Source organism: Vanessa cardui, chromosome 2 (genome assembly GCF_905220365.1).
Source record: "Vanessa cardui chromosome 2, ilVanCard2.1, whole genome shotgun sequence".
Classification (NCBI taxonomy): Eukaryota; Metazoa; Arthropoda; class Insecta; order Lepidoptera; family Nymphalidae; genus Vanessa; species Vanessa cardui.
In genome coordinates this window covers 7,941,910-7,965,354 of record NC_061124.1, presented here as the reverse complement: position 1 = coordinate 7,965,354, position 23,445 = coordinate 7,941,910, and the positions used below count along the sequence as shown (strand labels likewise).

Below are 23,445 nucleotides of genomic sequence, written 5' to 3'. Positions count from 1 at the left end.
CTTGACTCAGCAGAAAAGATTGTTTTATATATTTTTTACAATTTAGAGGAGCAATTGACGAGGAGTTCAAAAGCTTTTAGTATATATAGTTGATGCCTTTATGAATTTTAAAATTGTAAAATTTACGCTGTTAGCTTACTTAAGATAAGTATAATTTAAGCCCACTCTAGGGACATTTCATTACAATGACAGTGTTGTCAGGACCAAAAACTTGGTAGTGTTTGTTATTATGGCAGTGCTACACGCTTCTTCCTCATGCAAATATTTTAATATAATTATAAATAATCCTCTTTTTATTAAAAAAAACATATTACTACTCATATTTTTTGATATTTAATCGCAACTCGCAAGTGTAGTTGTGGTGAAAGAATTATTGTACAAAAAAGTTACGTCAAAAGCATTGTTTATCGGAATTATCACTTCAAACTTCAAAGGCATGTCATGTTGTGTATATATTATATATATCTAGGTTATTATGTACTGACTAGTACATACTACGTAAGAGTATTATTATATATACGTTTGTATTTGTACATAGAAGTCACGTTGCAAGCGGCGTGGCTGATTTCTTATTCTGACATTCTATCAGTAATCTGTTCACTGTGTTCGAGTTTGGCTCTTTTCTGTTTGTGTTTTATCAACGCAGTTTTAATTTAGTGAAGATCTAGAAAGTCCATTCTAATTAAACTTAAATCTTTGAAGCTAAAATAAGTGGCAAGTGTTTAAACGATTAAAAGACTATATTTAGTGATATAAATTCTCAAAATATAAAAAACAGTTTTGTTCATAGCGATGTGATATAACTCAACATTAACATATTCTGTTACTATTGTTTTTAAATATTTAGTATTTGTTATGAGCGTTTTAAAATTTTGAGCGAGTGTTTACAATGTTTTTCTCTGGAGGCCTTGTATTAAAAACTCCTGCGGAACGACTAGCTAGGTAAGCATATTATTGATACGTAAAACGATACATTCATCTAAAATTCTACAAACCATGATTGGTTATGTATTTTAAATTATTCTGTTAAAGTTTTACTAGTAATATTCAAATGATTTTTTTTTTAAATATAATCTGTACAAAGAAAATTGTTATCAACAAAAAAATTGGCCTAATATTTATTCCAATTGGAAAAGTAATTGTTTTTTTCGAATATCATGTAAACATCTTCATCATTATAAGTATATATATATAAATCTATACTAGGTTCAGGGGTGTGATTCAGTAGTTATTCTTTTTAAATATCAATATCCAAAAAAGTATCAAATTAAATTATATAAATTTATCCTGCAAGTGACGTTTTTTTTTTCATTTTCAGTTATCCCTAGCTTTTCTTATACCATTAATAAAAGGAATAATTTGTCACAATAATATAGATATAATAATACACCAGCTATTGTATTATATATAATAGATATTTATAGCTAATTTATAAAGTTAAGAAACAATTTGTTACATCATGCTCTTTATTATATAAATAACATTTGCAAATAACATAATATGATAAAAAAAATCTATTTTTTCAGATTAATTGCCATAGACATTATATGCATCATACTGTTTCTAAGAATGCTGTAAAATTTCTTATTTTTATTATATTAATTGTAAATTAGATAAGAAAGGTTTGACTTTGCCATTGATGAAATTTTTAATTTAATTTTTGACGATAATCATATTCGTCAGGTTGAGAATGTACACATGGTATGCAGTTTACTTTGCAGTATGCCTGTAATATACAAACCACACAAGCCATGATCATCAAAAATGATTATAAAAATAAAACATATAAGAAGACATGCACAATCAGTGGCAGCTTGCCTGTTTCTACTTTTACAAGAGTCTTGTAAATCTTACAAAATCCTGCATTGCACAGTAGCTGATATGTAAAAATAAGTTACAAGCTACTTTAACAGCAAGTAACATGTTTTTTCCTGGCTCGCAATTTTGTATATTTTAATTTGCATGTTAAGTCTGGCAAATTACATGCCATAAGGAAATTTTGAAGGGAATTGCAGGATTACCAGTAGCAAACAAAATGCTGCTGATTATGCGTGTCTATAAAGTATTTTTTTAAGTAAAAAAAGCTTTTATAATTACAGGCTCGCCACACAGTAATACAACTCGTAAGTGTATACTATGTGTGTATTCTTGGCATCTTAATATAATGGTGTTGATTTTGGTGCACTCAATTCCTGAACTAATTATCAGAACTAAAATACTTGAATCCCTTAACTCCTTGAGTAATTATTCGAGATATGTGACAGAATCAGCACCGTTAAAAAGTATATTTGTTAAAAAAGTTTTTTTATAAATCATATCTTTTTTTACAGGTCACATGGAATGTCTATTTTTCATATAGTTGTTCTGCCTGATTAGCATTTGTATTTTTAAAAGGGCCGATCGGTGTGTAACAAAACATGTTACGTCTTTAATGTCACTTCGTCACTTTTAAATTATTATTGTAACGAAAATTAGACACTGGGTAATATTTTTTTTTTTTTTTTAGTGTTGTTATAAATATTTGTATTTATGAAAAACATCCATTTCAACTCATAATTTTAAAGCCGCATTTACACATTCGCGTGAACGACGAGTCGGGAAGTGAGACACGAACACGAATATGTCAATGGTTCGTTCGACATTCGACTCGTCTTTCGAATTTACGCTCGTTTCGGAAGCGGCTTTGATAAATTGGTGAGCTCAACTAAAATCAAAGTTAAAAAACAAATTCAATAAAGAAGCGTTACACTTGCACATTGTCAGATATCTATCATTAGTTCCGGAAAAAAACATTAAAAATTTAAGCAGTTATACGGTTTTATAAAGTATTTTTTAAATTCAAACGGTATTTGTAAGATAATTTTTTCATTGTTATTTAATTATTTTCTATTATTTTGTTTCTTATTTGATACATAATATATAGCGAAATTAAATCTAAATTGTTTTTAAATATTTTTTTTTTTATTTTTATGGTAATTTTGTACAAAAACAAGCAACAACCTTTCAAGTAATAAATATTTTTATAAAAAAAAAAAAACAATTATATTATATATGCTGCAATCGAATAGCCTCTAGAATGACAACGTAGTGCATTTCGTCAATTTGAAGTGGAAATGAATACACGTTAATGTTTAAACGGTCACTCGTGTCAGCCAAAGGCACGCGAATCTCTCGTCAAACAATTCGTCGAGTGGCGAAGCGAATCACGAGCACGCATGTGTAAACGCGGTGTTATATACCATTTACTGATAAGTATCTATGAACCCGTAGTTGAAAGGCAAGTCACAAATCATTTATTTTTCATTTTTTATTGTTTTAATTCAAATTGGAGAGGTATTTTAATGTTTCAATATTAACATATTTTTTTTCAATAGAAAAACATCAAGATGTATTTGTAGATCAACTACGCAAGGCCGATCTGAAGATTTTCTATATTATTATTAATTATTTGTCTTTTTAAAAAAAGACATGTGATTCTAGACAGTGATGTCGGTGACGTAGCTATGTCGGCCGGCGCGGAGACGCAGCCAGCGTCGAGCACGCGGACTCCTATTGTGGCTCAAGTGACGCCACCGGGCCGGTCCGGGAAGCACACCGTGCACTGGTTCCGGAAGGGCCTCCGACTTCACGATAACCCGGCTTTACGGGAGGGACTCACGGGCGCTGCAACGTTTCGATGCGTTTTCATTATCGATCCCTGGTTCGCGAGTTCGTCCAATGTCGGCATCAACAAATGGAGGTGTGTATAACATAATTTTAACACTGTTAATTAATGCAATTTTTACATGATTAGTTTTAGAGAAATATACGTATGAGGTACATAACTATCACCCCTTTCTATTCAATCATCCTTCTTATTAATTACGTGGATTAAATATTACAAACTTAATTAAAAAATAAACTATTCAAATACTCAAAAAATATTGCATATAAATTGAAGCTTGCACAGACCTCGACTGTATTGTGCAATACACGAAAGTAGGTATTTGATAAATGTGCAAACTTAGAAAGAGCGATAATGCAGTTTCTTTAATTAATCTGATTAGGCCAGTATTTAGTGTCGTCAGAATTGTGTAATATTAATCACTATTTCATAATTAAAATGATGTCATTATAGATTTCTTCTACAATGCCTAGAGGATTTAGACAACAATTTGAAAAAGTTGAATTCGCGGCTTTTTGTCGTGAGAGGCCAACCCGCGGATGCCTTACCGAAATTGTTTCGAGAATGGGGGACAACTGCTCTCACGTTCGAGGAGGACCCCGAGCCCTACGGCCGCGTCAGGGACCATAACATAATGACCAAATGTCGCGAAGTTGGCATAACGGTGACTTCCAGGGTCTCGCACACCCTGTACAAGCTGGACAAGTACGTATAAATTATTAAATAATTACTTTCATTACCAAACAAAGATAGAAGAAGATTTCTGGTTTTTTAATAAAATAAGTGATATTTACTACTGAAATAAGCGCAGCGAAATATCGTAATTGTATAATATTTTAATTTTGATTCACTTTTAATTTTTTGATATAATACGAGACTTCGCAAAATTCAAGCAAATTCGGAATGTCCAAACAGGACCAAAAAAAGCATGCCCATTCTTCTATTGATTTAGATTGAATAGATCAAATCTCTTCGTCATCTAGATGCTACAGTTTTCAGCAATTTTTATTATGAGCAATATTATGTCTAGTTGCGACAGTAGTATAAATTGGTCTTTATTGCCGCGCGTATCTTTACGAAATATTCTGACACACAATTATTACTTTTAAATCATTAGAAGAATAAAGAAAATGTCTGTGATGGATTTAAATGATAGAATTTAATTTTGTTGTTGATTAAATTTGTACTATTTTAAGGAATCAAGTGATAGTTAATTCATGGCGATTTCCGAGTAGTTCTCGTCTATGATATAGTGGCTGCTGCTTGCTAAAAATATCGGCTTTGCTTGATCGCAACAGACAAACAGACAAATCATTCGCATTTAAAATATTAGTATAGGTATTGTTTTCAATTATAATTTGCCGATAAAACATTATTAATTAGGTATAAGTATAAGATTATTTTCAATAATGAAAATTGTTCGAAGTAAACAAATAAGGTTTAGAAATACTTTTATTTTTTTATCGTTTTTCATGAAAAGTTTTGTAAACTATTTCCAGAAATTGACAGCAAACTTTGTTGTTCTTTACCGTGGAGCGGAAAACATAGAAATACCGTTGTTACTTTCTATGCGAATTACATTTAAAAATAGACGCATTGTTTTGTGAAACGAAATATGATCGATGATATTTTTTTACATCTGATCGCCAAATAAATACACTCGTATAATTTGTTTAGAGTGATTCAATGATATTCTAATAAACAGATACATATGTTATATCCATACTAAACAACAGAAAAAAGTGTGCCGCGCCGGGGACCGTTTATTTTAGTTTCTTTATACATTTCGTTAAAAGTAAAAAGGATAGCTTGATAAAAAAAATAAGTAAAAGGGATAACTAGATGTTTTAATTGCACAAAACGTATTACTACGTAATTATGATGTATTATAACGTATTACCACGTAAAACAACTAAAGACAAACGTCCCAATTAGGACGTTTTCTAGTCATCACTTTTTGCGCGTTAATAACATATCTGTTTACTAAAACATCATTGGAGTGATTAATAATTCGTATATGATAATGGTTTTTTTAGCATCATAGAACGTAATGGTGGCAAGGCGCCGTTAACGTACCACCAGTTCCAAGCTCTGATAGCGAGCATGCCGCCGCCGCCGCCGGCCGAGCCCGCCATCACGGCTGACATGCTCAACGGCGCCGTCACACCGCTGGCTGACGACCACGAAGATCGCTTCGGGGTTCCTACCCTCGAAGAACTCGGTTCGTATATAAACTTCTTAAAGCATTTATAACAAAAAAAAAAAACATTTAAATTATTGTTGAATACTCTACCCCCAAACAGTAATAGTTAGTATTGTTGAGTTCCGGTTTGTAGGATGAGTGAGTCAGTGTAATTACAGATGCCAGGGACATAATCTCTTAACTTCCAGGGTTTTAATTGTTATTACGATATATATAAATATATAAGGTTAACCACCATTTTAACTGAGATTAATCTATAGCACTATTATATAAACTTGATTCAATTATTTCAAAAACCGGACATTAAATGTAACTTTGTAATTAGTGTTTTTAACATCGTTTCTTTGCAATTTATTAATATAACATTTATGCAGATAAAAAAGCACTCATTTGTATATTAAAAAAGAAAAACAATTGAAAATAAACTTTGTTTTGTAATAAAATATAGAATACCTCACGTGCGCGTACACGTGAATCCATTTGCCGGGGTAGCTTGTACAAAGGTTTATTTCACAATAATCTGACCTATTTGCTAAAAACATTTTAAATGAAAGCCATCGTCGCTCCATGGAAATATCGCCATTAGTATTTTGACTCGGTTTTATTATTGTTATATTTTAGGAACGAGGTTTTCCAGAGTGCTCTATACTTAAACATATATACAACATGATTAAACAATTGAAATTAAAACGAAATGTTTAATAGATTTTATTATATTCTATATAATTTCAAGACGGTTAAGAATGTTCGAAATTTAAAAAATAAATAATATCTAATAATAAATGGTTTGTTTTAGGATTTGAAACAGAAGGGCTCAAGCCTCCAATTTGGATCGGCGGTGAGAAGGAAGCTTTATTGAGGCTGGAGAGGCATTTAGAGAGGAAGGCGTGGGTCGCTTCTTTCGGACGGCCGAAGATGACGCCGCAATCTCTGCTTGCTAGTCAGACAGGATTATCGCCTTACTTAAGGTAAAATATACTTTTGTTTCATTTATCAAGCATTTCAGAAATCGTGTTTAATTTGCCAATTATCTATTTACCTATATTAACTTAGTTACATTTTTCGAATGGCAACATTGAACTTGGTCCAGTTGTAAACTATTCATAAGCTTAAATCAACTTAAAACTCCATTTCTACTATATTTGTCGAAACATAATTTCTGCCATCGACGGAAACTTATTTCGTTTAAAATAAACATGATTGTTCATTTAATACACGGTCTTTATCCCGACATGTCAACTTATATAGCACAGATCGAGTTGTAAAAGACGGGTATAGCAATTTGTTTTTGGACCTCTTAACGCGCTAAGACGCTAGCGACGCTGTGATCGTGATTATATGTCTAACTACATACATATGACCATACCTAACGCAATAAATCTTGTTTATACATAAAATATACCATAAATTCTAAAAAGCTCAAAATCTGTTAAAAAATCACAGCAATTCCTAATTTTCAACGGTAGAGATATAAGGCCTGTCTGTTGGACAAAAGATTATATGTATATCATTCAATTCGTCACTTTTATCCGTTATCACGTTTAAATCAACTTTTTTTCCTTATTCAACTAGAATAAGCTATAATAGAAAACGTGTTCAAAATACTTACCATTACTTTTTATTAGGTTTCAACATAAGGCATGTTACACATGTCAATTGGACTGAATGAACTCAATGATCTTCCCATTTGCAGATTTGGATGTTTATCCACAAGGCTATTTTATTATCAACTCACGGAGCTGTACACGCGGGTCAAGCGTGTTTTGCCGCCATTGTCGTTGCACGGTCAAATACTATGGAGGGAATTCTTCTATTGCGCTGCGACTAAGAACCCCAACTTTGATCGGATGGAAGGCAACCCGATATGTGTACAAATACCCTGGGAGAAGAATCAGGAGGCTCTCGTGAAATGGGCAAATGTAAGTTATTAAGATTTTTTTTTTTTTAATAGAAATTCAAAAATGGCGGTGTCATCATAATGGACCTCAGTGCCATCACTTATACCTTTCTTTATAAAAGAGTATATAATTATACATAATACATGGAGCAATACCAAGCCAATCTTTAATTATTCGTTATTATATACACATATTTATTTATTTATTAAAAACAGTTTTTTCGATTGCCGACTAAACTCTACCTGTTATCGTTAGTAAGAAATAATTACTTGAATTTGCAATTTTTTTATTTCCCCATAGTATAGGAAAATTTCGGTAATACCGAATTTCGCGTGTATGTTACATGCTACACTGTGCGATCGATATAGTATTAATAAACAACAATAACAACAGCCTGTAAATTCCCACTGCTGGGCTAATGGCCTCCTCTCCCTTTAAGTAGAAGTTTTGGAACATATTCCACCCCGCTGTTCCAATGCGGGTTGGTGGAATACACATGTTGCAGAATTTCTATGAAATTTGTCACATGCATGTTTCCTCACGATGTTTTCCTTCACCGCTAAGCACGAGATGAATTATAATGACTTATTAAGCACATGAACACGCAATCATCGGTTAAGATGCACGCGTTCTAACCACTGGTATTAATAAATGGCAGCTTGATATAATTCTTTTGTAATGTATTTTAGGGCCAAACTGGTTTCCCGTGGATAGATGCAATAATGATCCAGCTGCGGGAAGAAGGCTGGATACACCACCTGGCGCGGCACGCCGCCGCTTGCTTCCTCACGCGCGGCGACCTCTGGATCTCGTGGGAGGAGGGCATGAAGGCAAGTAGATACCACCCACTGGGTAGGTACCACCCACTCATCAGTTATTCTACCGCCAAATAACAGTAGTCAGTATTGTTGTGTTCCGGTTTGAAGGGTGAGTGAGCCAGTGTAACTACAGGCACAAGGGACATAACATCTTAGTTCCCAAGGTTAGTGGCGCAGTGACGATGTAAGGAATAGTTAATATTTCTCACAGCGTCATTGTCTATGGGTGATGGTGACCACTTACCATCAGGTGGCCCATATGCTCGTCCGCCAACCTATACCATAAAAAAAATAAAAAAATACATTACATATTCAAGGTTTATGGAAACTTCGATAAAATAAGGAACCATAACTTTTGCAGTTGTCATTCATGGTGCGTATAGCACAAAGTTTACGCAGCAAGATATAATTGTATAAATTTGCATTTTTGTATTTCGGATATGATATAGTATAGACGACCTCCGTGGTCGAGTGGTGTGTACACCGGTTTTCATGGGTATGCAACTCCGAGGTCCCGGGTTCGATTCCCGGCCGAGTCGATGTAGATTATCATTAGTTTTCTATGTTGTCTTGGGTCTGGTTGTTTGTGGTACCGTCGTTACTTCTGATTATCCATATCACAAGTGCTTTAGCTACTTACATTGGGATCAGAGTAATGTATGTGATGTTGTCTAATAACTGTAAAACTGTATAGTATGGAAACAAGTGGATCAGTTACTTCAGCAGGTCCATAACTGTGAATTAAATAATGCCTCATATTATATGGTAGATATTTAACTATCAATAAGAAAGTATAACCACTTTTATTTTGAATAAAGATTTTTGACTTTGTTAAAAAAAATATTGATTGATTGACATTAGTTATCAGGAAATAATATTATGTGAATTCTAAACTCGAATCATTCATTTAACTTAGTACGTAAATATCTAATTTAGAATAAGAAACAACATTTTTTAATGTAATCTACTAGATTTTCTTTATTTTTACAATGTTAGGTCCAATAACTATTAAATATAATATATAATGTCGTCCTAACATAATGTAAATTGTTACAATCAAATCCGGGGTCTGATCACGGTACCGAATGATATGTAACCATATGATCTAATCTATTAAGGCCAAATCTATCTATAATTTATTTTTATTTTTCTGAGTGGTGTACAATAATAATACAAACAAACGAAACAAAACAATCTAGTCAAGTTTACGAAGAGGCAAATTTTTTAAAAAAATAAAAAATATATATTTAAAATAATCGAGGATTGAATTAAACACGTCTGAACAGATTTGGATGCTCAGTTTAATTAATTAATGAAACACATGTTTCCCACTGTCTTAACTAAAATCTTACATTCCAGGAATTCATTTACATTGTTATGTTTCCCAGTACAACGACCACCCAACGCTAGAATGAAACAATGCAATTTTTAGGTTTTTACCGTGAATATTCTTCGTGGTGGTTGCATAACTATCTAGCCTCTAGACTGATGAGTATTTTTTTGTATCTGGCAACACAGGTTTTTGACGAGCTACTCCTGGACGCGGATTGGTCGGTTAACGCTGGCATGTGGATGTGGCTGTCGTGCTCATCTTTCTTCCAGCAGTTCTTCCACTGCTACTGCCCGGTCCGCTTTGGTCGAAAAACTGATCCAAATGGTGACTTCATAAGGTATGTCATGTACATGCAAAAATGAATGCCTAATGGATTGAAAACATTTTTCATATTCATGTTTTGTGTTGCATTAACAATTAACTCGGTCATTTTGTTTGCATACATCACAAAGATTCCGTTCACGACCAGTATGTTCCGACTTTAAGCAGGGAAAATGGTAAACAAATAATTAATACACAAATATAATTGGCCATATGTAAAGTAAATAGTTTTGTTTAAATATGATAAACTGACGGACTGATTTCATGATTTCATGATTTAACAATAGCAGTACTTAAGATCGAAGTGTGTACTGTTCATAATATAACATTCTTCTATGTATATAACGACACAACTTAGATGTATTATCGGCAAAAATCGTAAAACCGATCACATCCGAATTAAGTACGCTATCTCAAATTATCAATAATTATTTTTTAGGTTAATATGATATTTACACAAACTTAATAACTTGTAATATCATATGACCTAAATTATTCGTCAATTTACAAGCACTTGCTTTCTCGGGTTGAACTGACGCGAGAATCTATAGCGACGAATAGCGTCGAATGGCGCGACAGGGAGCTATTTCTATTGGTTGTGTAAATCGGTAGGAATCGGTTTTATTGAATTTGTCGATGCTACATCTAAGTTGTGTCGTACTATAAAGACGGGTTATAATTGAAAGTTATCAAAAAATCTATCGAAATTGATTATTTATACACAACTCATTCACTAATTCGAAAGTAGTAATGTCAATTCAAGGTCAAAGTTATTTATTTTACCCGTTTCCCTCCTTAATTGGGTCGAACTATACGAGCACTGTTTTCATAAATCAATTGTACCACCGCTAATTTACCACTTTGGATTATATAAACAATCAATGTTACATGTCATATTATTTCGGAGCAGCTTTTGTGAATAATAAATGTAAGAGCAGTGAGGCTACAGCATAATAATTACTCTGCATACAGAGTAATTATTATGCTGTATTGAATTAATGAGTTTCGATATGATTTCTTATTAAATAGCCTCACTGGCCTCGCATTTTAAATAAATTTGTATGTCACTCGCTTGCTTTCTTCGTAACTTTTTTATTCGTTTCAATAACTCAATTGCATTTAGTTATAAATTGTAAGTCTTTTTTTTTTAATTTAAGCATTTGCAATTTCAGAGAAGAGGTGAAAAAGGAGTTTTCGAAAATAAATATTGACATCTGACATCTTCCAAAATTTGGTAGGATTTCGAATGATCTTCTACAAAGATTTTATTTATATTCGTTGCTTCGATTAATGTCTGTGTAAAGCTTGTCCCGATTTAGACAATATTCATAGACTGCAGGAGGATATACATAATTCGGCAAAGACATACATACATAATGACCATTTGTTAAAGTCTGTCCATTGTGATAAATATTCATTTCCAAAGGTTTGTGTATGTACAACGTATTTTTATAAATTTCACGTGTATGGTATGCTTAATTTAAGAAAAAACATTGTTAAAACACGCGCTGCTTCACATATACACCGCTTAACAATAATTTAGATATAGTCTAATTAACGGTATTGTCCTATTGTTGGGTGACTCTTCTTACGAAGGTTTGCTTATGAGCTTATTTTACGTTGCTCTGGAAGGGGTATCTGAAATGTATCCAACAAATGAAGGTGTTGGTTTGTGCCTTCACCTTTATGGTTTTAGGAAAAGTATTCCTTGGAATTATATCCTTAAGGGGAAACTTGGCACTTATCCGTTAAAGATAGTAAACGTAATAAGGGTTTGGTTATTACATTTTATGCAGGATTTCTTACGATGTTTTCTTTCATCTCTGAGAACAAGATTAATTTTGTAAACAATTTGAGCACATAAAACTTAATCTCTGGTAAAATCAAAAATTTAACCCACAATTCCTTATATCATAAAACAAAATAATATGGTTACTGGTGGCTAAGTAATTGTACGTTTGGGTTCAATTGCCAGAATTATTTTCATCTAATCAATAGAATAATCGTATAAATATAATAACCATATACCAATAAATATAATAATATAAAAACCAATACAATTCAGGAGCATTAATTTACAATAACATACAAATAAACACACGTCCTATTGTTAGTTCCAAAAGGTCGTATTAAATTCTGTTTACAGATAACACATATAATTATCAAGACTATCGTTGGTAAATTCTTTCAAATGAAAAGGGTAAGAATGATGGCGTTTATGTGGTATTTTTAACTTACTTCTAGTATCTAAAATGCAAATCCAAATATCTCAGAATCAACTAGGACGTGTATTAAAAACTGATATTGTTATTTCCTTTTTGGTTTCTTAGGAAGTATATTCCAGCGTTGAAGAATTTACCGACTCGTTATATTCACGAGCCTTGGATGGCGCCGGAAGCGGTGCAACAAGCTGCGAACTGTATCATTGGACGGGACTACCCGCAGCCGATAGTCGACCACGCTAAAGCCTCGCAAGTTAACATCGAACGCATCAAGCAAGTCTACGCCCAACTCGCCAAGTACAAACCTCCAGGTATGCTTAATAACAACAGCCTGTAAATTCCCACTGCTGGGCTAAAGGCCTCCCCCTTTGAGGAGGTTTGGAACATATTCCACGCTGTTCCAATGCGTTTTGGTGGAATATACATGTGGCAGAATTTCTATGAAATTTGTCACATGCAGGTCTCCTCACGATGTTTTCCTTCACCGCTGAGCACGAGATGAATTATAAAGACAAATTAAGCACATGAATCAGCGGTGCTTATATGGGTTTGAACCCGCAATCATCGGTTAAGATACACGCGTTTTAACCGCTGGGCCAACACGACTTGACTGGGTATGCTTCAATCCCACTCTTTTTAATCAATAAGATATAGGAAGCGAGTTTGTTGTGATATAAATAGAATTAAATATTAAAATATATTACAGGTGCATCAATTCCACAAGTATTGCAAAGGCCAAATGTAACACAGTCTTCACCAAGTCCAACATCCATAATTGCAAATATAAATCAATCGAATTATTTATGTAGTCAGACACCTGAATCGGCTTCACAGTCATCTCCGACCACACAAATCAAAGATGACGTTTTCCTCCGACCGACTAACATCCGAAGCGTTGCCACAAATAAAGCAACACCTTTTAAGCAGGTTGTAATTGTGCAACAGGATCGAAATAGGCGAGAGCAAATGGTAACCGAAAATATGAATGGATCAAAATATGGCGATACGAACAAATCTTTTAAAATAAACGATAACACCAATACTATGCAAAACACGGAAAAATCGGGAAACTACGACTTCAAGAATTTAATCATCAACAATTGTATACAGAAGTTCTCTAGTGACCAGTTGGCATTTTTAAATCAACGAACCAATAAAAACGATCATTACAGCGAAGATATTAAAATAGATGAATACAGCACAAGCAAACCGAAATTATTTTTCACAGATAATGGAGTAATGTCCCATAATGACAGCGAACAAAACTTTACGTCTAATAGCTACAGAGATAACTACCACAGTAAGGATAGCCATACAAAAGTACAGAGTGCAGATTCTGAAAATGAACATAAAATGAACACAAATAGTTCAAGCCCATCTGATTCTAAGCATATATCAGATAATATAAATAAATAGAGTGATTAAATAAAATTTAATTACAAATTTTTAATTTTTTATTTTAAGTATTAATCATCTTTGATAAATTATCAAATTTGATTTTTTATATTATTACAGAGATTTTTTTTTAAAAATAATTTATACTTAAATGTTTAAACAAAAGTTAACGGCAAATTATTTCTCTAATGATGCTACAATTTTCATATGCTGCTGTAATGCTTTCTTTGCTTTTCTCGATTTAACAGGTTTGTCTTCTTTATTTGGATCTTTATCGTTTCCTTTTTTAAATTCATTTTTTATGTTTCCTAATATGGAGACCTATATAAAGAAACATTTTCATTAAAGATTGAATTTAAAAAATTTAATCATGTTTTAATACTGGCAGAAATCAAGTAGTTTAATTATCAATGATATACTTACTGTTTCAGGTATGTGTACATATCTTATGTTTCGTGCTTGCACAAATAAATTATCAAAATAAAATTCATTTTCTTGAGAATCACAATACACAGCTTTTGTCATTGAGAGGTTCATGTAGCTGTAATGATAATGGTGTGCATTTTAATCATACTCAATGTTCTAAACAACAAAATATCTTGTTTTTTTCTATGACTTCACAAAGGTAATTCCTATCTCTTATCCTAATATTAAAACTTTTTTGTATATATGTTAATAACTTAGTAACTATAGTCCTTCCATATTGTATATTAAATGTAGGTTAATCATTTTATTCTTAAAAAATATTCTTATTAAGTCTTGATATGTATGTGTATGTGTGACATGAGTGGAAATAATGAAATATTTTAAAATTTTTGCCTTATTTAAAAAATATGTTGTTTATTAATTATCTAGACACTGGTTTATCTCTCTCTCATCATTGATTTCACATTTGAAAGAAGACAGTGTTATTCAGGTAATCTCGTCGTAACACAATTTACAGAAAAAGCTGTCTGACTAATATTCAGTAGAAAAAAATGTAAATATTTTCATGAACATATTATTAAGCTGTTTTAATGTAATTAGATTTATGAGCAATAATTTCATTATTCACTATAAATTTGTTATTTTTTAATAGGTTTTATTCTAGGAAAAGCACTTAATTACATTAAAAACTATTTAATGTAATAAATTATTTGTAATTTAGGTAAAATTAAACTAATTATAATAAATAATACATGTGAGTAGAATAATTCTAAATTTCTTCCCTTAATCAAGTGAATACATCAAATTAAGTCATATATTTACATAACACATTGAATTAAATGCACAATGATTAACTCGGAATAATTGTAAAATGTTATAAAAGCTTTTGCCATATAACTGATATAAATAAAATATAGATGTAACTTTAGTTACCTTTAATGAAAATAAAAGATAAAATTCAGGTACTTATTTTATTTCATTAACTTACCCGTCCACAGATGTAAGGTGACCGCAAACATAGGAATCATTTCGAAGATCAACTGTTATATTTTGACCTTGTAGTGATTTGACTAGACATAACAATGTATTGTGATAAAAAAACTTTTCTCGCGATGTTCCAATAAACATCATCTTTTTAACTTAAAAAAAAGAAATAAAAACTGAAACAAATATTAAAAATATATACTTTTTTAATAAAAACCTTCTAATACTAATTCTATTAAATTATATTTTTATTCATGTTACAATATAATATGTAAAAATTAATATTTTTAATACAAAATTGTAATTGCTAACACTAAATTTGCTTAACTATAACTAATCTTTCATCGGGTTTTGATTTTAATTCTAGTTCTGCTCTAACAATACGCCATGTATCATCGTTTTTTTCCGCCCAAAAATAATAATATCCCCGCTCTTTTTGCCCAGATACAGGAACACAAAATCTAGCTGATGCTGCATCGGAGTAATTATTTTGACTGTCACTTAATTTAAATCGCCTATCCTTAATAGGTTCACCGAGATAGTGTACTGCTCCTGGATGGCTTCGCAATTTTTTTAAAGCGTCTTTGTAATAACTATCGCTTCTCACAGTATCCACAATTTTATTTTGTAAATAAAATCCAGTCGTCGCTACAATAAGTCCTCCCCATCCGGCAATTTGAACTAATCTTCTCGTAGGTATATACATAATAAACACAAATTACACTTACTCTTTACTTTAAAAATATAGTTTTAAGCGGATATCTATATCTCACTAATACAAAATGGGTTATAATACTTCTAGCGTTTAGAAGTAAGGAAAAGTATCCTCAATACAAGTATTGTTGTTCTGTGGAACCGTCTCGGTCTCATATGATTTTGAAATATATCTGTCAAGAGTGTCAAGTCAATTGTCAAAATACTTTTAATTTGGGTGGGTGTACAGTCCTCTAGAGCAAAGCAGGGAAAATTTCAAATTAAAGACAAAAGGTAAAATTTACAAAATGATTTTGGATTCCGTAAATAATTAAGAATTAATCGATCGATAGTTAAGGTTTTAGCGATAGTATCGATAGTCTATCGATAGTATTGTCACGTGTCAATAGTATCGATAGTATTGCCGCTATCAATATTCAAAAGTATTGCTCACGGAGAGCTATCGGACTATCGGTACTAACTATAATATTGATCAAAACGATACTATCGATATCGTGAATAGTTTTCGAGGTCAACTAGCAATAGTCAAACTATCGATAATTCTGCAACACAAGTTCAAACGAATATTCAGTTTTTAACTACAATACGCCAACAGGTGCTGTTTTGTGTAGTAGCAGTGGCTTAAATTATAAATTAAATAATTTGTGTATAATATTATACTTATTATCTTCCGATATGAGTGAAACAATCATTATGTATGTAATCTTTTTTTCAATTAAGTAGAATCGATTTTAGTTAGATGACTAATATCTGTCAATTTTGTCTTTTCCATAGTAAAATTGACCTTTCATAAATATTATTATTGTTAAGGTTTCCATCTAAGTACGACATAAATAATGCAATTTGAATTATTCAAACTAAGATTTTTATTGGTCAGAAGTGCTTAAAGTTCAGTGAAATAGCTGAAATAGTCACAGAATGGTCATAGTCATTATGCCCCTTTATCTTTAGATCTCTTTCTTTTATATATATAATTATATTAACTTATTTTTAACGTTTTAATCGATATAAGATTGTTTATAACAATTTATTTGTTGCTATTGAATTATTCTTAAACTTAGTTAATTTCTATCACTGTGACTATTATTTAATTCAAAACACCAAGCGAAAGCAACTGTGTTTTTATCATTTATTGTTTTATATTTTTTTATGGTATTAAAATTATATAAATAAATTAGGATATTTTTAGGATCATTCTAAATTTTATAACGTCAAAAATGGTCGTTGTAGTTGTCAAGAAATCACAAAAAAAAAATAACAAAAAATCTAATTTATAGTCCTGTACCGATTTCTTGAATCATAAAGTACAAATGCGTTGTAAATAATTTAACTAAACATTATTTATTATAAATTAGTTTCTTAAGCTTACTTAAGTAATAGTCTATGAAAAACCACACGTATAATGTACATGTACACATCAACAATAAACATTATTAATGTGAAGTTAAGGTTGTTTTATTCTGTGCACTGTTCTACATGTTACGTTATATATACACTTACTTATCTCTAGTGACTATCCCTATTCCTGGTTGTCGTGCACATGACTTTTTTTAAACAGTTTAGTGGCATATAAACACAAATACATAAACTTAAACTATGCATTTACTATTATAAGCAGTATAATTTTGTACTTTGATACAGATGAATTATAAACTAAACGTCATTGTCAAAAATTTTGCCTTTTTAATGACGTTTTGATGATTAAATGAATGTAATACGTTTAATTAGTATAAATAATTAAATATTATATACTTAATATTTATATGCTTTAAAGTATAATATGTGTAGACTATGTATAAGATTTTATAAATAAATTAATACTTATAATTAAGTTGCACATTATAATTGAAAGTAGTGTTTAAATACTAAACAATGTTCAAGAAATTTAAAGATAAATTAGCTGAGGAAGTTAAGTCATCCCCTCAAAGGATACAACAATTTGCACAAGCTGCGCAGGTAGGATTAGTAAAGTTTTATTATTTTATTTCACCAAAAACAATTTTGTGTAAATAATTTGACAATAACAATTATTGATAAAAGGTCATAAGTATTACTTTAACAGAAGAAATAATTGAGCGTAATGAATAAAAATTGTTATATTTTATTAAAATTCTTATAATTAAGTCATTATTTGTACATTAGTAAATATTTTAATCTCTATGTTTTCCAGGCTGCAGTTACATCTGCTTCAAGCAGCATATCTGACATAACAAATAATGATTTGTTTTCCATAGGTGATAATGGTTAGTATAGTACATTAGGTCTGCCATGATAGCCTTTAAATATTGTTTCACTGAAAAGTGGGATACAAATAATTATCTTAATAATCACCCCTGTAAGCAACATTCATAGGTACTGCTGTAAATATTTAACTTAATTATTATTTTTAGATACTATGAATAAAAACAAGGTATCAACATATAATCAACCTAGCAACTTTCAAGAAGTGCCTCTTGTGCAGCCAGGAAACAGTCAACAAAATATCGAATCAGATTTTCAATTTAAGCAAGAGGTAATGAATTTTTATATTCTATAACATAATTATGAGACACAGATACAATTACAGATATAATTCTTGTTGTTTGTTTTTATATGTTAAAATACCAGTGTCCAATATAATCCACCTTCTGTTTCTCGGTACTAGAGTTTATTTAAGTATAATAGTTCTTGTGACTATACATTGTTTTAAATGTTATATTAATGAGAAACCCTTTGAATGATCAGACTTTCGTGCTTGTAGATGCATCAGGAAAATCAGAGACAAAGACGACTATCCAACAGCTCATTTGCTAGTGATATATCATTCCGATTGCCGAGTTATGAGAGTCCATCAATGTATCATTTGCAGGTAGGACACACAATAAATATGTTTGTTTTATATTTAGTAGCTTAATTGCACTTTAAAAAACTTATTTCTGAAATATTTGATTGTTTTGGGTAATATTTGTGTTTTTATAAACCTGTCAACTTCTTAAAGTAGCACAAGCTTACATTTATTATTTGGCTGTGAACTATGAAATACCAGGTTCAGAACCCGAGACAGGACAGTAAATAAATTGCTTCTGTTTTTCAATAGTAGCCTAGAGCCAGTAGGTCATGACCTACTTGTTAAAAAGTTACACAACCATGCCCTCTTATCAATTTCCAGCATGCTTTCTTATCAGGCTATAATCAAATGGCTATTGTTCTTTGTAATTTGTATTCTAAAGAACCTTTTTTAACTTGTTATAATTGCAGTCAGACATGGAGGTATCAGCCAGTGAAGCTGAAGAGAAAGGTTTTTCTGGAGGTACAGTTAACCTAGACAGAGTAACTAAAGAACAGTTGTATGCAGCATACCGCCGTACGCAAGATCGTTGTACTAAATACAAAACTCAGTATGCAGATCTTGCTCGTCATTACAAACTTTTGGAAAGAGAAAATGCAAAAGCAAGGGTTAATATTTTTACTTAAAAATACACTGAATGGCATGTTAATTAATTAACTGAGTTCCAATAATCAATAAAACTTTTGTTTACAATATGTTTTATGAGAGAAAATGATTTTAATTAATTATTGTTCACATCAAAATTAAGTTATTCATCTTAATTTTAATGTGAACAAAGTTTCCAAGATATTTTGTAAAATAACAATGAAATCACATTTAAATGTCTTTAATACAATAGGAAGAATGCTAAATGAAAAATTTAATTTTTTCAGAATGTCTTAGTAGAGACTCAGGATAAAGCCTTAAGAAGAGTATCTGAATTAAGAGAACAGTGTTCATTAGAACAGGGTGCTAAAGTATGTGTGAAAGTATTTTTATTTTCTAGTCCATTTTAAATTAATTAATAATCTATATATAATAAAAATATTTTTTAGGCACACCTTGAAAAAGCACTGCGTTTAGAAATCGAGGAGAAAAATATAAAAATTGAAACACTTAATACAAAATTAAGTCTTTTACAAAATAGTAATATGGTGGAGAGTGTTGAGTCAACCGAAAATAAGCTACAAGTTACAAATAACAAAAATGATAATGATGCACCTTTGATTAATTTAGTTACTGATGATTTGAATAATGACCAAAAACCCAGCGAAGAAACTGGAGTAGCAGAAACGACAGCCTTAAATAATAAAATTGAAAAATTGGAACAATTGTTAAATAAGTATAAGGAATCACTTAAATCTACTAAAGAAAAGAATGCGCAATTGACTACAGAATTACAAATAGTTTCTTCTGATCTTGAAAATAAAGTACGAGAAAATGAACAACTTAAAGCTGCGACTCTTTCACTAACCGAAGCGAGGCAAAAAATTCATGAACTGAATGAAAGTATAGAAGAATTACAAAATAAAAATAATTCTATTGAATTCTTAAAAAATAAAGAAATATCTATTGTTGAAATAAATTTAAAAAATGCACAAGAAGAAATTGAAAAGCTACACGAAAAAGTTGAAATATTAAGTAAAAGAGAAGAGGAGTATGCTATATCACTAGCTGAAAATAAACTAAGTATTCATAAAGAATTAGAAAGTAAGGAAACTGAAATAAAATCATTAAAAGATAGCTTAGCAAGTAGTGATAATGAAATTCAGTCACTTAATATAATAATAAATGATTATAAAAAGAACATAAGTCAATTGGAAGAAGAGCGTTCTAAGTTGAAAAATGATATTAATGAACTAAATGTTGATAAAACTAAAGTTGGAGAGTTAAAAACTGAGTTAGATGCTCTAGCACAAAAATATCAACACCTTGAACAAACTAAAAATAAGGCTGATGAAGAGTACAATTGCTTACAACTACAAATGAAGCAAGAAACGGCTGAAAAACTCGCAATGATTGATAGAAATGCTTATTTAGAAAATAGAAATACACAATTACTTGAAGAAAATACGAAGAAAAGTACACAAATCAGTAGCTTAGAAAACGATATGCAAATGCTAAAAACAAAAGTCAATTTGTCAGACAATCAAGAATTACAAGAAGACAAGAAACAAACAGAAGAAATAAATATGTGGAAATTGAAATGTAGTAACTTAGAATCTGAGATTCAGGAAGAAAGAGTGGAACTTGTTAAATTACAATCAGAAATTGAAAAACTTCTATTAAACCATGAGTCTATTCAAACACTTAACCAACAGCTGAACATCACAGTAGATGAATTAAAAGCAGAAATAAAATCACTAAACGATAAGGTACTTCAAGGAGAACAAGTAAAGAAATCTTGTGTAGAGTTGAGATCTAATGTCATTACTTTGCAAAAACATTTAAATAAAACTTTGAATGAAACCAAGGCATTTAAACAAGTTATGAATGAAGCACATAATATCATTAACGAAAATGTGATCATATTAAATAATACAGCAAGAAATGAAATTACTCAGTGTGAAAGAGTATGTGAAGATTTACGTCTGTCTAACGTCTCTTTACAATTGAATGTTCAAAGTATATCTGATCAATACAAAACTCTCAACAATGATTATAATCAATTGCAAAAAGATAATGATAGATTGAAATCAAAATTAGAGAAAGTTCAATCTGAAAATAGTGTAAACTTACAAAAAATTCTAGATTTACAAAATCAAAGTGAAGATTATCAAAAGCAATTAAACAATTACATGAGTGGTTCTCAAAAATTGAACGAAGAACTTAAAAATTATAGTATGGAAAAAAATACAATCAATGATAAACTTAAGACTTTAAAGAAAGAGAATGAAGAACTTCTAAGTTTATTAAAAGAAAATGAAAATGAGAAAGAAGTATCAAGAAATGAATTTGATAATATATCTCAGAAGTATGAGGACCTCCTTAAAAAGTTTAACTCATTAACAGTAGAACACAATGAACTATCAACACTTAAAGAAGACTATCAGAAACAAACAAACATCATAATAAACTTAGAAAAACGAATTGATGATCTCAATCAAGAAAATACATCACTTAAAAGCTTATCTGAAACTATATCCAAGAACTTAACTGATATTGAATCAGAATTGAAAGAAGTTCGCAAATCTCATACTCAAATAGAAATTGAAAAAGACCACTTAAACTCCGTGATATCTGAACTAGAAGAAAATATAAAAAAAGAGAAACATGCAAAAAATACACAAACAGATAATTTCAATGAACAAGAAGCGAAGAAGAGCAAAGATATCATTGAACAATTAAAAAAAGATGTAGAACTCTTAAAGAACACTAATGACAAATTATCTGAAGAACTTAAACATAATAAATCAGAAATTAAGAAGATGGAGGAAATCAAAATAAAACATGATGAACGTCTTCTTGAGGTTGATGCACTAAAAGATGAGAATAAACGATTGCAGTCCGATATTGAAGGCCTCCAATCTTATATGACTAAAGTTTCTAAAGAAAACAGTCAACTTAATGACAAGTTACGGGAAGTCATTGCGACCAATGATAGTTTTCCCGAAAAAAATGATGTGTTTATTCGTAATATAGAAACTCTTCAAAATGAAATCCAACATGGAAAGGATAAAATAGATGATTTGGTTAGAGAGAACTCATTACTGGCAGAAGAGAATCTTGAATTAAAAGACCAAATAAAATTACAGTCATATCCTAAAACAAGCACAGTTACAGATAACAATTGTATAAATAATGATGACATTCTTCATAAGTATAATAATTTGACAGAAACAAAAAATAGATTAGAAAAGAAATTATTTGATTTAGAACAAATGAATCAATCAGTGACTGAGAATATGAATCATATGCAAAACAATAATGAGAAATTAAGATTATCTAATGAAAAATTAGAAAGAAGACTAGATGAGGCACTCGTTAGTTTAAGACATTTGCATGCACTTCAGGAAAATACTGAATTAGAATATTTGAAGAATATTCTTTATGAATATCTTACTGGTTCTGGTACACATTCCGTAACTCTAGCAAAAGTATTATCAGCTGTAGTCAAATTTGATGATAAACAAACAGAGATGGTACTACAAAAGGAAAAAGAAAGACAAGGCCTTGTAAGTTTATTACATTATTTTGAAAATGTCATGGGTAAAAATTTTTTACCTATGACTTATTTTTACCTATTTCATTAAGCAGTTTACTTTCTTAATTATTAAAATATACTTCATTTAAATAATTATAATAAATTTGTTTTGTAAATGAAAGTCTGTTTCCACACTTCCATATTTTTGAAATAATAATAATTATATGTATATTTTTTTTTCAGCTGCATCAACTTGGCATTATTTGATAAATAATTCCATTAATATATAAAGGTAAATTAATCATATTATTTATTTTTTAGTTAAACACATTTTTAATATTTTGTACAGAGATAAATTAAGTTAAACATTGTGTAAAGTAAAAATGCAATAATGTTGCCATTTTGTACAATTTGTTCTATTTAAAGCAGATTTTATATACCTGGTTAATAATTAGAAGGTGTGAAAATGTAATCACAATAATTATATTAATAAAAATACTAAAAATTTTATCTATAT

General features: G+C 30.6%; 3 protein-coding genes across 7 annotated transcripts; 2 read left to right on the top strand and 1 right to left on the bottom strand.

Annotated features, from left to right (window-relative positions):
- The first annotated feature begins 480 nt into the window (after positions 1 to 480).
- Positions 481 to 13,904, top strand: LOC124540687 (cryptochrome-1-like). 4 transcript variants are annotated; one of them, XM_047118381.1, is made up of 10 exons: positions 481 to 942; positions 3,467 to 3,739; positions 4,118 to 4,369; positions 5,701 to 5,885; positions 6,664 to 6,835; positions 7,561 to 7,786; positions 8,455 to 8,595; positions 10,102 to 10,253; positions 11,410 to 11,471; positions 12,568 to 12,705. In XM_047118381.1, the coding sequence occupies exons 1-9, from the start codon at positions 890 to 892 to the stop codon at positions 11,453 to 11,455; spliced, it is 1,500 nt and encodes a 499-aa protein (XP_046974337.1). In that variant the 5' UTR covers positions 481 to 889; the 3' UTR covers positions 11,456 to 11,471; positions 12,568 to 12,705. The 4 variants fall into 4 exon arrangements, with proteins under 4 accessions (XP_046974337.1, XP_046974317.1, XP_046974331.1 ...); XM_047118361.1 differs by lacking the exon at positions 11,410 to 11,471 and adding an exon at positions 13,166 to 13,904 and having other exon boundaries at positions 489 to 942; positions 12,568 to 12,770; XM_047118375.1 differs by lacking the exon at positions 11,410 to 11,471 and adding an exon at positions 13,166 to 13,904 and having other exon boundaries at positions 491 to 942; positions 3,481 to 3,739; positions 12,568 to 12,770.
- A 47-nt stretch (positions 13,905 to 13,951) lies between these two features.
- Positions 13,952 to 16,357, bottom strand: LOC124540711 (U7 snRNA-associated Sm-like protein LSm10). 2 transcript variants are annotated; one of them, XM_047118400.1, is made up of 4 exons: positions 15,993 to 16,357; positions 15,269 to 15,419; positions 14,278 to 14,395; positions 13,952 to 14,175 (listed from the first exon to the last, which is right to left on the bottom strand). In XM_047118400.1, exons 2-4 carry the CDS (start codon positions 15,409 to 15,411, stop codon positions 14,032 to 14,034), a joined length of 405 nt encoding a protein of 134 aa, XP_046974356.1. In that variant the 5' UTR covers positions 15,412 to 15,419; positions 15,993 to 16,357; the 3' UTR covers positions 13,952 to 14,031. The 2 variants fall into 2 exon arrangements, with proteins under 2 accessions (XP_046974356.1, XP_046974348.1); XM_047118392.1 differs by having other exon boundaries at positions 15,269 to 15,440; positions 15,993 to 16,354.
- A 1,048-nt stretch (positions 16,358 to 17,405) lies between these two features.
- LOC124541447 (golgin subfamily A member 4) lies at positions 17,406 to 23,436 on the top strand. Its single transcript, XM_047119337.1, has 8 exons — positions 17,406 to 17,934; positions 18,149 to 18,221; positions 18,369 to 18,490; positions 18,719 to 18,826; positions 19,216 to 19,413; positions 19,678 to 19,761; positions 19,840 to 22,959; positions 23,172 to 23,436. The coding sequence occupies exons 1-8, from the start codon at positions 17,851 to 17,853 to the stop codon at positions 23,193 to 23,195; spliced, it is 3,813 nt and encodes a 1,270-aa protein (XP_046975293.1). The 5' UTR covers positions 17,406 to 17,850; the 3' UTR covers positions 23,196 to 23,436.
- The last annotated feature ends 9 nt before the right edge of the window (positions 23,437 to 23,445 follow it).

Coding starts and splice junctions, on each gene's coding strand:
- LOC124540687 (XM_047118361.1), top strand. CDS start 890: ATGTTTTTCTCTGGAGGCCTTGTATTAAAAACTCCTGCGGAACGACTA. Junction 3,740..4,117: donor GTCGGCATCAACAAATGGAG/GTGTGTATAACA, acceptor ATGTCATTATAG/ATTTCTTCTACAATGCCTAG. Junction 10,254..12,567: donor CCAAATGGTGACTTCATAAG/GTATGTCATGTA, acceptor TTGGTTTCTTAG/GAAGTATATTCCAGCGTTGA.
- LOC124540711 (XM_047118400.1), bottom strand. CDS start 15,411: ATGATGTTTATTGGAACATCGCGAGAAAAGTTTTTTTATCACAATACA. Junction 14,396..15,268: donor CACCTTACATCTGTGGACGG/GTAAGTTAATGA, acceptor TTATCATTACAG/CTACATGAACCTCTCAATGA. Junction 14,176..14,277: donor ATGTACACATACCTGAAACA/GTAAGTATATCA, acceptor TTCTTTATATAG/GTCTCCATATTAGGAAACAT.
- LOC124541447 (XM_047119337.1), top strand. CDS start 17,851: ATGTTCAAGAAATTTAAAGATAAATTAGCTGAGGAAGTTAAGTCATCC. Junction 17,935..18,148: donor AATTTGCACAAGCTGCGCAG/GTAGGATTAGTA, acceptor TATGTTTTCCAG/GCTGCAGTTACATCTGCTTC. Junction 19,762..19,839: donor CATTAGAACAGGGTGCTAAA/GTATGTGTGAAA, acceptor AATATTTTTTAG/GCACACCTTGAAAAAGCACT.